The following is a 12,003-nucleotide window of genomic DNA, read 5'->3' on the forward strand; positions in this document are numbered from 1 at the left end:
TCTTCAGACACTGTATGCGGTTGTATTTTCTGAGGTTTACACAATTTGCATTATTCAATTTTAAACCGGAAGTTAGAAGTTATACATAAATACCGCCAGGTACACCTGATATCGACAAATTCCATCAGTATCGAAGTCATGGACACTAACCATGTACAGGAGTGTCAGAGGGAAACTCCCGATTCTCTAACATGTGTTTATAGTGAAATTGATATTAAAAAGGTGGTTTTATATATTAAAGTATTGAATTAAATTTTACGTTGTTTTAAATACCATTCGATCATTTAAACAAAGCACTCATCCGAACATTTTTGGATATATTCCCTAGTTTCCCCTCTTTTTATTTGATTTGCTCTAAACAAATCAAAAATGTTTGGTAGCATCAATAAACAAGGCAAGCATCAAAATACAATTTGAAATATATCCATCCGAAGCTTGAATAAGGACTAAGGGGATATAAAGAAGTTGAATGGGAGTAAGACCGAGTTTTTTGGAGCTTAAGGTTTTTTTGTATATACGCCATTTGCGAGAGAATACCAAACATTGTTGTTGTTCTGTCATGTACCTCTGTTATTATGATAAGGTAACATCGTTCTCCGAAATGTCCATGGATGTTGTAGCATATATATGTAGACTTATGTGTCAATGGGTAAACTATCGTGAGATATAGAATGACAATAGGATATTTTATTCCAGAGTGTATGGCAGATGCTTGATTAAAATGGTTTTATTCCATACTTTTCTGCATATCAAACTTCTAACAGGCATGTTCTATCACTTTAGTAACACTACACTACATGGGCGTCATATTTAATGCTAAGGCACATGAAGTGATCACAAGCAGAATACGTATTCATCAGGTATGGAAAAGATCAAAGTTTTAAGAAATTTAAAATATAAGCTCAAATGTGATATATTGTAATGAAAACATAAATAACTCATTTTACCAGTGTTAGAATACGCTAATGAATTATGGGACCGGTGTGACTCAAATTTATTAGAAAATGCCCAGCGTGTATCATTATTTGTTTATCGTCTTCTGAAAGAAACAATTTTCTGTATGTTGAAACCGAAACACTTTCGGTTAGAAGATAAAGAGACAATTACCTCCGGACCCTGAAGTGTTTTAGTTATTGGGGACTAGGTCTGAAGAATAGAATAGGCGAGGGAGGAGTTTGTAGCCTCACTTGGACACAGTTTTCATCGCAGCTTAGCTGGTATGGTGTCCTGTAGAAACCATGGATTCACTGACGCACTTATTGCAGTAGCTAGCGCAATACTCCCCCTGTATTTGTGACTCTACTGGATGGGTAATGGACCTGAATAACTTTCTATTGTCTTAAAATCGATCCTTGTAATATTTCGTCACAATTTACAAGCTTAAAATGAAAATTATCTGGGTCGGCGTTGTACCGAGTTAGCAAAGCTCAACTGATGGTGACACTGTAATGCCACCTAGAAGCATTCGTGGGATCCATCTTGCAAATACCTTGGGCAGTTTGTCTTGAAGTGTGCTGGGTATGGATTCATGTAATAAGTCTGTTACTAACACATAAACAGAAATGCGACGTTTTCTGATCATTGGTATGTGTACAGTATCAATGTTGTCTTGTACTGATTTTTTTTTCATCAAGCCTTTGGCGGTAGTCACTCGCTCTTCGGCCTGTTAAGCAGATTGCCTCTTTATCACCGCTCTACGCTTAGATTTGTCTATTTTACTACCCCATTGAGGGTATGTCTCTCCAACAAAACGAAAAATGACAGCCAACAATATGATACCACGTGAAATCAGAAGCTGTAGGGGTCATTATACCATCCCAAAGGAAAACATGTGCGAGACTCAAAATATATCTCCTCTTCAATCTTGGTCAATCCAAGTGAGGAATATCGGGTTTCCAAAGAAGATTTACAACACACGAAATCACCAAGTATAATGATAATTACCGAATACATCTATTGCTGACTTCGTATAGCATATTTTTAATGGTCTCCTGTGTGAAGGAATTGTTCTAGAACACCAAATACTCTGTCATGAAGCGACACCTATCGGAATAGACAAACTAGAATATATAAAAATACTGATGGTGGCTTTAACTAATTAAGAATATTAATGATATCTTTATTGAATGAAATCAATAATTGCTTTCATAATTGTGTGTTCAGAAGAATTATCATAGCTACTGTTTATCTATCCAACCTAAAGACAATTATGATATCGATACAGCCTATCGATTTCTGTTTTTCTGCTGTGCGGGCAATACCTTATACTCAATGTTGCTATGATGTCTATATAAACACAGCAGTATAGCAACGATTAATAATATATATACTCCGGCCAAATTATTCCTTAGCGACAGAGCCATCGTATTGAAGTCTGCGGCTGGACCTTATTCACACTGACCAGAGAAACAATGAACAGCCCATACTTCATTAAACGGAATTGTTAGTCCATTAGTGTTTATACTGTCGGTAATGTCATAAAATATTAAATGTAAAAACTGTTAAGGTCCATGTCCATATCTCTGTTCTTCAGTAGGAAGTGATTTATGGGACCTGTTCATAAATACTTAATTGTGATATCGTGGAATATTGCTCTCTACATTACTTTTAACTCACCTATGGTGCTCATTGAAGTATGATGTTATCTAGAGATCTTGCACTAGAGTCCGTCGGGAACAGAATCCAATTTCAGTAAAGACTCAGTGTCTATTGGGATGTGACCACAATACATATTCCGGAAAAAGGTCAGATGTTCTGAAGTATCTTTAACTAACATCTACGTATTTTCGAGGATGTTTTTTCCTTCATTTTACCAAACATGAATTATACTCCTTAACGTTATCGTGAAAAGTTCTATAGAAATATATAATGTACGAAAACTCTATCATAATAACCAACGGTACTTAACAAGGATATCAATATACGACTGGAAATTCGTGTGTGAAACGAAGTAAACATCAGGATATTACAGTTCGAAATTGAGTAAACATAAATAAATTCACGAAAGAAACTAGATATACATGGGAACATTCATGAAATTGAGAGTGAATAAGGATTTTTGTTCGAAACTGAGCATACTTAAGACAATTCGTGTTAAAAAACTGAGTATACTTAAGACAATTCGTGTTAAAAAACTGAGTATACATAAGACAATTCGTGTTAAAAAACTGAGTATACTTAAGACAATTCGTGTTAAAAAACTGAGTATACATAAGACAATTCGTGTTAAAAAACTGAATATACTTAAGACAATTCGTGTTAAAAAACTGAGTATACTTAAGACAATTCGTGTTAAAAAACTGAGTATACTTAAGACAATTCGTGTTAAAAAACTGAGTATACATAAGGAAATGCATGCAAGAGACTGAGTATACATTCATACCATAACCCGAGTATTAAAGCGGAGTATACGGAAGGAAATCTACGTTAGATAACTGAGTACCAATCAGGAATTCAGTTTATAAACTGAGTATACAAAATGAAATTCGTGTTAGAAACTGTGTACACAAGGATTCTGTTCGATACGTCGAAACTGAGTTGACAGGGGGAAATTCGTGTTTAAAATTGAACATTTGTGTGTAAATTTCTGTTCGAAACTGAGTATAACAAGGGATATTCCTGTTATAAACCAAACATACCTATGGATATTCCTGTTATAAACCAAACATACGTAGGGATATTCCTGTTATAAACCAAACATACCTAGAGATATTTCTGTTATAAACCAAACATACCTAGGGATATTCCTGTTATAAACCAAACATACCTAGAGATATTTCTGTTATAAACAAAGCATACCTAGATATACCCTGTTATAAACCAAACATACCTATGGACATTCCTGTTATAAACCAAACATACCTAGGGATATTCCTGTTATAAACCGAACATACCTAGGGACATTCCTGTTATAAACCGAACATACCTAGGGACATTCCTGTTATAAACCAAACATACCTAGGGACATTCCTGTTATAAACCAAGCATACCTAGGGACATTCCTGTTATAAACCAAGCATACCTAGGGACATTCCTGTTATAAACCAAACATACCTAGGGACATTCCTGTTATAAACCAAACATACCTAGGGAAATTCCCGTTATAAACCAAACATAGCTAGGGATATCCCTGTTATAAACCAAACATACCTAGGGTATTCCTATTATAAACCAAACATACCTAGGGATATTCCTGTTATAAACCAAACATACCTAGGGAAATCCCTGTTTTAAACCAAACATACCTAGGGAAATTCCTGTTATAAACCAACCATACCTAGGGATATTCTGTTATAAACGAAGTATATCTAGGGATATTGTGTTATAAACAAAGTATACCTAGGGATATTCCTGTTATAAACCAAACATACGTAGGGATATTCCTGTTATAAACCAACCATACCTAGGGATATTGTGTTATAAACAAAGTATACCTAGGGATATTCCTGTTATAAACCAAACATACCTAGGGATATTCTGTTATAAACGAAGATATTTAGGGATAGTATATACCTAGGGATAAACCAAAACCAAAGTATATCTAGGGATATTGAATATTAAACCAACCATACATAGGGATATTCTGTTATAAACGAAGTATATCTGTATTGTGTTACCTAGGGATATTCCTGTTATAAACAAATATAAACCAAACATACCTAGGGATATTCCTGTTATAAACCAAACATACCTAGGGATATTCCTGTTATAAACCAAACATACCTAGGGATTTTCCTGTTATAAACCAAACATACCTAGGGATATTCCTGTTATAAACCATAAATATATTTAGGGATATTCCTGTTATAAACAAACATACCTAGGGATATTCCTGTTATAAACCAAACATACCTAGGGATATTCCTGTTATAAACCAACCATACCTGATATTGTGTTATAAACCAAAGTATACCTAGGGAAATTCCTGTTATAAACCAACCATACCTAGGGATATTCTGTTATAAACGAAGTATATCTAGGGATATTGTGGTATAAACCAAACATACCTAGAGATATTTCTGTTATAAACAAAGCATACCTAGGGAAATCCCCGTTATAAACCAAACATACCTAGGGATATTCCTGTTATAAACCAAACATACCTAGGGACATTCCTGTTATAAACCAAAGATATTTAGGGATATTCTGTTATAAACCAAACATACCTAGGGAAATCCCTGTTATAAACCAAACATACCTAGGGATATTGTGTTATAAACAAAGTATACCTTGGGATATTCCTGTTATAAACCAACCATACATAGGGATATTCTGTTATAAACGAAGTATATCTAGGGATATTGTGTTATAAACCAAACATACCTAGGGATATTCCTGTTATAAACAAAGCATACCTAGGGAAATCCCCGTTATAAACCAAACATACCTAGGGATATTCCTGTTATAAACCAAACATACCTAGGGATATTCCTGTTATAAACCAAAGATATTTGGGGATATTCTGTTATAAACCAAACATACCTAGGGAAATTCCTGTTATAAACCAACCATACCTAGGGATATTCTGTTATAAACGAAGTATATCTAGGGATATTGTGTTATAAACCAAACATACCTAGGGATATTCCTGTTATAAACAAAGTATACCTTGGGATATTCCTGTTATAAACCAACCATACCTAGGGATATTCTGTTATAAACGAAGTATATCTAGGGATATTGTGTTATAAACCAAACATACCTAGGGATATTGTGTTATAAACAAAGTATACCTAGGGATATTCCTGTTATAAACCAAACATACGTAGGGATATTCCGGTTATAAACCAACCATACCTAGGGATATTGTGTTATAAACAAAGTATACCTAGGGATATTCCTGTTATAAACCAACCATACCTAGGGATATTCTGTTATAAACGAAGTATATCTAGGGATATTGTGTTATAAACCAAACATACCTAGAGATATTTCTGTTATAAACAAAGCATACCTAGGGAAATCCCCGTTATAAACCAAACATACCTAGGGATATTCCTGTTATAAACCAAACATACCTAGGGATATTCCTGTTATAAACCAAAGATATTTAGGGATATTCTGTTATAAACAAAGCATACTTAGGAAAGATATTTTACTGTCTAAACAAGAACAGAATAACAAAATTCACAAGATCAATAGGTGTACATAAAACGACTCAGAACCGTCATTTTCTATACAATATAAGATAATATGAATTTGCCTATTCCCCATATAGAACAATCGTTTTTATCCTTGCCGAACGTGGTTCGGCGATCCCAGTATTGTTGCACAGTACCTGGTGAAACATAATGTGTTATTATATGACATCGAGAAAACAGGTCACTAAACAACCAGTCGTAAACATAAATATTCATATTATAAACAAAGTTATCTACATTCTTTACCGATAACCCAAGTTTATAAGCAACAATCCCTACATAAACATCTTCGTATTTGAATACTCTTGTATTTCTCATTTCATCATATATTTTGCGGGCTGTATTTAACGTCATCACGTATCCCGGTCCATTGCAAAATGGTGGTAATATTTGAAAAGGGTATTCTTCGTAAGAAATTTGCCACTTGCTTGACTTCCTACACGGAAATGATATTTGGTTGCATGAACCAAGAATAGCATAATCTGGAACATAATTGGCATCCCTTTGAATTTTACTGAGAATGTCTAGATCTAAATACACATCGTCATCGATTTTAAAAAAGTGCCTCGTTCCCTGACAATAATGTACGACCCAGTTGAAAGCAGCTATTGTTTTGTATGTTAAGTTATTGTAATCTTCATCGACATCCACCTGCAAGAGATCTCCATTATCGTTGTTTAGACTGACTCCTTCCTCTCTACCCACAACGAAGTACATACTAAAGTTGTATTTTATTTGCATCTCCCGATTTCCCCATGTCCTTCGAATGGCGTGCCGTGTCACAATATTGGACATTTTGCTTAAAACCATGATAACAATATTTCTCGTAGAGTTTTTAGGACACTTCAAATTTGGAACAAGTGAAAATGGTATGGGTTTAAGGCTCTCCTGTTGGTAAGCAAACTTTAAAAGGTTTGGGAGGGTTAACGTTTGCTCATGAATGGCTTGGGAAAAGAACAACCACACCATCAGTACTGCTCCCACGAACATCACACCGCCGACTCTTCTCCTTGTCGGCCTTCTTACGGCCCTGCAATAGAAGACATAGCAGCCTTCTAAATTGTCTACAAGCATCTATATCACACACACACACACACACACACCCTCACACACACACACACACACACACACACACACACATACTCACATATATATATAATGAAAATATCAACAGCTCAGTGTCTGGTGCAATATATGAGAATAATAATCATAAAAACGATGTGCATTTAAGTGTAAAGCATGAGCGCTTTCGTGAAAGCATTACACCTAAATGCACATCGTGTTTCTGATTATTATTCTCATATATATATATATATATATATATATATTGTTATTGTTTTATACACGTGAAAAATGTTTAGTCCGTGATTTGAATATCAGCGTGTTTAATGCTGTTGGTATCACTTTCTTTTTGTGAATGAAACATTACTGGAATTTTATTCTTCGCACATATCAGACATGTGCTACCAAATCGATAAGGTCGACGTTCTATCGATTAGTGTTTTTTAATACAGACATGGTCCCCTGATCTAGCCTGATTTGCTTGACTGGTGATGAATAATTCACACAGCTTAAGATGAAGACACTGTAAATACCGTGTACATTCGCCACATGTTGAGTGATTGCTGTATTTGTTTTTTATCGAATGAAACCAAGCAATAGTCAAACATGATAAATATTTGCTCAGTAGATTTCTTCAACACTCCCACACAAGTGGGTACATAAAAGTTTAATGAGCATTCTAGCTTTGTAATGTGGTGATTGTCGTTATTTTAATAACAACGAGTCGTGCATGGTTTTGTTCAAAGTGTCGCATCAGATATATACCTAGCTATATTACATATCTGGAAATGTGTGGGGTATTTTTTGTGTGGCTATTCTTGATTTCGTTATGATTTTTTTTAGAATATTTGAAAACTACAAAAATGTATACAATGTAGAAAATCGTGTAATCAATTTTTCAACATGTATGGAAATAAGAGGTATTATAATAATTATGTTAGGTAACATGCATTATGAAAGTCTGAATGAACTGAATAGTAAAAGGCGACAAAATATATCTTTGCTTCCCACTCTAAAAAGTCAAGGTAGGGGTGAGAAGGTAGGGACAGTTGCCTTTTCTACGTCACTGGGGCATTGAGTATGTTTGATGAAACGGTGATGTAATTTGAGAAAACTATCAAGACAGTCATTGGTCCATTGTTACCCCATGCACAGCGATGATTTGTTGTGAACTCGGGATTAATTCATAAATTTTTAATAGAGACGATGTTTGTTTTGAAGGCATGTATAGATACATGTACGTACAGGTGATTTACTTTTTATCACATGCTTCAGTAGCAACAATTGATGGTATCAAAATTGTTTTCACCTATTTAATGTATCTTACAGTAAACTATGTAGTAACCATTTATGCTCCATCAGTTTACTGCATTCGTAACCTTGTGGTGCGATTCGAACAACTGGAATTTGTTTAATGGAGAAAATGAATTTGTAGGTCATTCGCTCAACTCTTGTAGTACCGTTAATTTTCTTTCTTTCTTCATTCAACGTTTCCAGTGTGCCATTTTTCAAAAATCAAGCTCAAAATTAAGTGTGTCAAACTAATGAGGAAGTGATGTATCATAATCAATTTTCAAAATTCGAACTGACTGGACATATGCTATTGTGTTTTATAGTCAATCATAAATGTGAACCACCCTTTTCGTTAGAATTAGTTATCAGCAAGGATAATACTTTATACATGTAATATTCAACAGTCTCTTTTGTTTAGTATATATTTGATTTATAGTGACAGATCATTATAAATTATGAAATAATACTGTTTAAAATTTCTGATTCGGTCAGATTTACAATACCATGTACGGTTCCTCAATTTCGGCAAAACTGAATTAATATTAAAATTTAACAGTATGTGAGAGGCTAGAATGAATAAACATACAAAAGTCAGAAAGTAAGCGATAAATATTAGCCATCGGTCAGATTGTGCCGATATAAGTAAATACATACATATCAATAGTTTCAATTTCTGTATACTCACATCACCAGCGGCGATATTTTGATACATGCACTCATCCGATCCATGGAACTGAAGATTGCATGAGCACACCCGTACAAATACCCGGTCGTGTAGCTTCGTACAGTCTGTTAGGGGCGGCGTGGTGTTAGTTTATGTATACTCAGTAATCACAAACAGCCAGATGGTAGTCAAGCCGTCAATTAAGTAAATCCAGATACGAACTAATCAATATTTTTTCCGTATGAAAAGATATGACAGCCCGTGTAGTGATAAGTGTTTAAGCTTCTTGAGGTAATCGAAGTACTGTACAATCCTTTTCTCTCGTTGTGGTTAACTTCGCGGTTAAAAGACAATGACATTTCATTTCGTGGATAAATATAGCTCAATAAATCTACTTATATCTATTTCAACGGTTCGTGGATTGAGAAAGCCTCAAAACCAATAAAAATGCATCCCCACAAAAATTAACGGTTTTACAACAATGTCAGTATCGCAATTGTATGATATTTTCTAGAAAAAGGAGTTGAACTGATTTCTGTGTTTCATAATTAGTTTAGCTGTGTTTATCATCATGTTAATATATAACACATGCCATTGAGGATGCCTTTCATTCTTCAGGGATATTGTCAAAAAAAAGCTACTAAACAACTGCAGTAATGGTCTAAAGATTAACTGATGTAATGAAATCCTAAAAGATTATAATCTGTCTTCTTTAATATGATCGACTTTAATACAGTTTAACCCTCTCAATTCCATTTCATTTTAACAACACATAGACAACCACACACACCTTGACGTAATACATAGTAGTGATGGAAAAAGACATAAACAAAAAGACTTGAATATCGAAAAAGTGGCAAAAATATGCAACACACGTACGGTATGTTTAGTAATGTTCAGTAGGGATGTTCAGTAAAAATATCACTGAAAAAACGTTGACCGCACATTCGCCCCTTGTAAGAATATTCATGCGAGATATGACACAGCTGTAGAATAATAGATTTAAGTAATCTTGAAAATATCCAGGTAGATGGTGAACGAATTGTTACAGAGCGATCAATATACATAGAGTAGATACATATACATAACGAAAAATATTGGCTGGAATCAACTAAGGAAACTTATCTGGATTTTTCACAATTACAAACGGTATAACTCTACATTATTTGTAGGATACTACACCAGAAAGCATTGGGGATATCAGACAACAAAACTTCCGAATGCAAATCATGCTCAAATCTTTTTGCTATCAAAAGTTAAAAAATGGTTAATTCCAACATTGTATTATCTACTTTTATCCAATATTGATATATCTATTTGTCCAACAATGTGTGTTATACATAAGTGTAATTGACCCAACAAAGTATGACATATTTGACCCAACAATGTATGACATATTTGACCCAACAATGTATGACATATTTGACCCAACAAAGTATGACATATTTGACCCAACAAAGTATGACATATTTGACCCAACAAAGTATGACATATTTGACCCAACAATGTATGACATATTTGACCCAACAAAGTATGAAATATTTGACCCAACAAAGTATGACATATTTGACCCAACAATGCATGACATATTTGACCCAACAATGTATGATATATTTGATGCTGCAATGCAAGATATATTTGACCCCACAATATATTATGTTACTGCTCCAACACCGTTTGATATGATCTACACGATTCAATAATTGTATAATATTATTGATTCGTTTGTTCACTTTCCAGCCGTCTCCATTGTTACTTAGTATACGTGGCTTGCTTATGCATCATTCCCCGTACATTATCCTTGATATATTTTTGCTGTGAATTAATAACTATCAATCTAACGCTTGACTGAACTCGAACTTGTTCCTTTCACAACTGTTTACAACTACTCCACATATGAATGAAGACGATAACGATTTTTCGATGTCATGATGATATGGTTCCTGATGTATTCACGACGAGTTCGACGTTGCTATAACAAATTATGAAATATTAAATGCAATTAACATACTAAATACGAATAGTGCGTGTGATTCAGATGGTATTTTAATGAGTTTTTTTTATCAAACGTAAGGCGGTGTGTAATGCCTTGCTTTATTACTTAATTCAACAATATACATATACATATGGACATTTTCTATTTCTAGGAAAAAAAGTTAATATTGTCTCTGTTTTCAAAACGGGGTTGGGGGTGGGGGGTGGGGGGGGGGCGGGGCGTTGCTACTGATGTAAATAACTACTATTGTTAGTTGTCTTGGAAAACTTTTCACATCTTTTCTTAATAATAGACTGATGTAAATAACTACTATTGTTAGTTGTCTTGGAAAACTTTTCACATCTTTTCTTAATAATAGACTGATGTAAATAACTACTATTGTTAGTTGTCTTGGAAAACTTTTCACATCTTTTCTTAATAATAGACTGATTTTCTTTTACCTAAAATATAGTAAAATAACTGGTGCTCACTTTGGCTTGTTTGCTTTTGTAAATCGCCAGGATCTGTGGTTTAAATTAATAAGGGAAGGTATTGATTGAAAATTATTTAAGTTTATGAAGGTCGCTGTAATTACTTTGATTGTGAAAATGGATTGTTCCAAAGGGGAAGTTTATCACTTATATTGTTTTCTTTCTACGTTAATAATTATGATATACAATTTTTAATTGACAACTATCCTTTGGCTGAAATTCAGGTTCTAGACTAGTTTCTGTTAATGTGAGCAGATGACATGGTAATATTCTCGGAGACGCCCGAAGGTTTACAGGATAGGCTAAATTCTTTAGAAACATAAAAAAATGGATTTAACTGTCAATACAAGAAATGGTGGCATTTTGAGAAATGACGAG

The 12,003-nt window shown here is 34.1% G+C and overlaps 1 protein-coding gene across 1 annotated transcript; it reads right to left on the minus strand.

Annotated features, from left to right (window-relative positions):
• Positions 1 to 6,173: 6,173 nt before the first annotated feature.
• Positions 6,174 to 7,214, minus strand: LOC132553954 (beta-1,3-galactosyltransferase 5-like). The gene has a single exon (XM_060218248.1). The coding sequence runs from the start codon at positions 7,212 to 7,214 to the stop codon at positions 6,174 to 6,176; it is 1,041 nt and encodes a 346-aa protein (XP_060074231.1).
• Between the last annotated feature and the right edge of the window lie 4,789 nt (positions 7,215 to 12,003).

The sequence above is a fragment of the Ylistrum balloti genome, unplaced genomic scaffold (genome assembly GCF_031769215.1).
Source record: "Ylistrum balloti isolate Yb309-2 unplaced genomic scaffold, AGI_CSIRO_Ybal_v1 Utg370368, whole genome shotgun sequence".
In the NCBI taxonomy this organism is placed as follows: domain Eukaryota; kingdom Metazoa; phylum Mollusca; class Bivalvia; order Pectinida; family Pectinidae; genus Ylistrum; species Ylistrum balloti.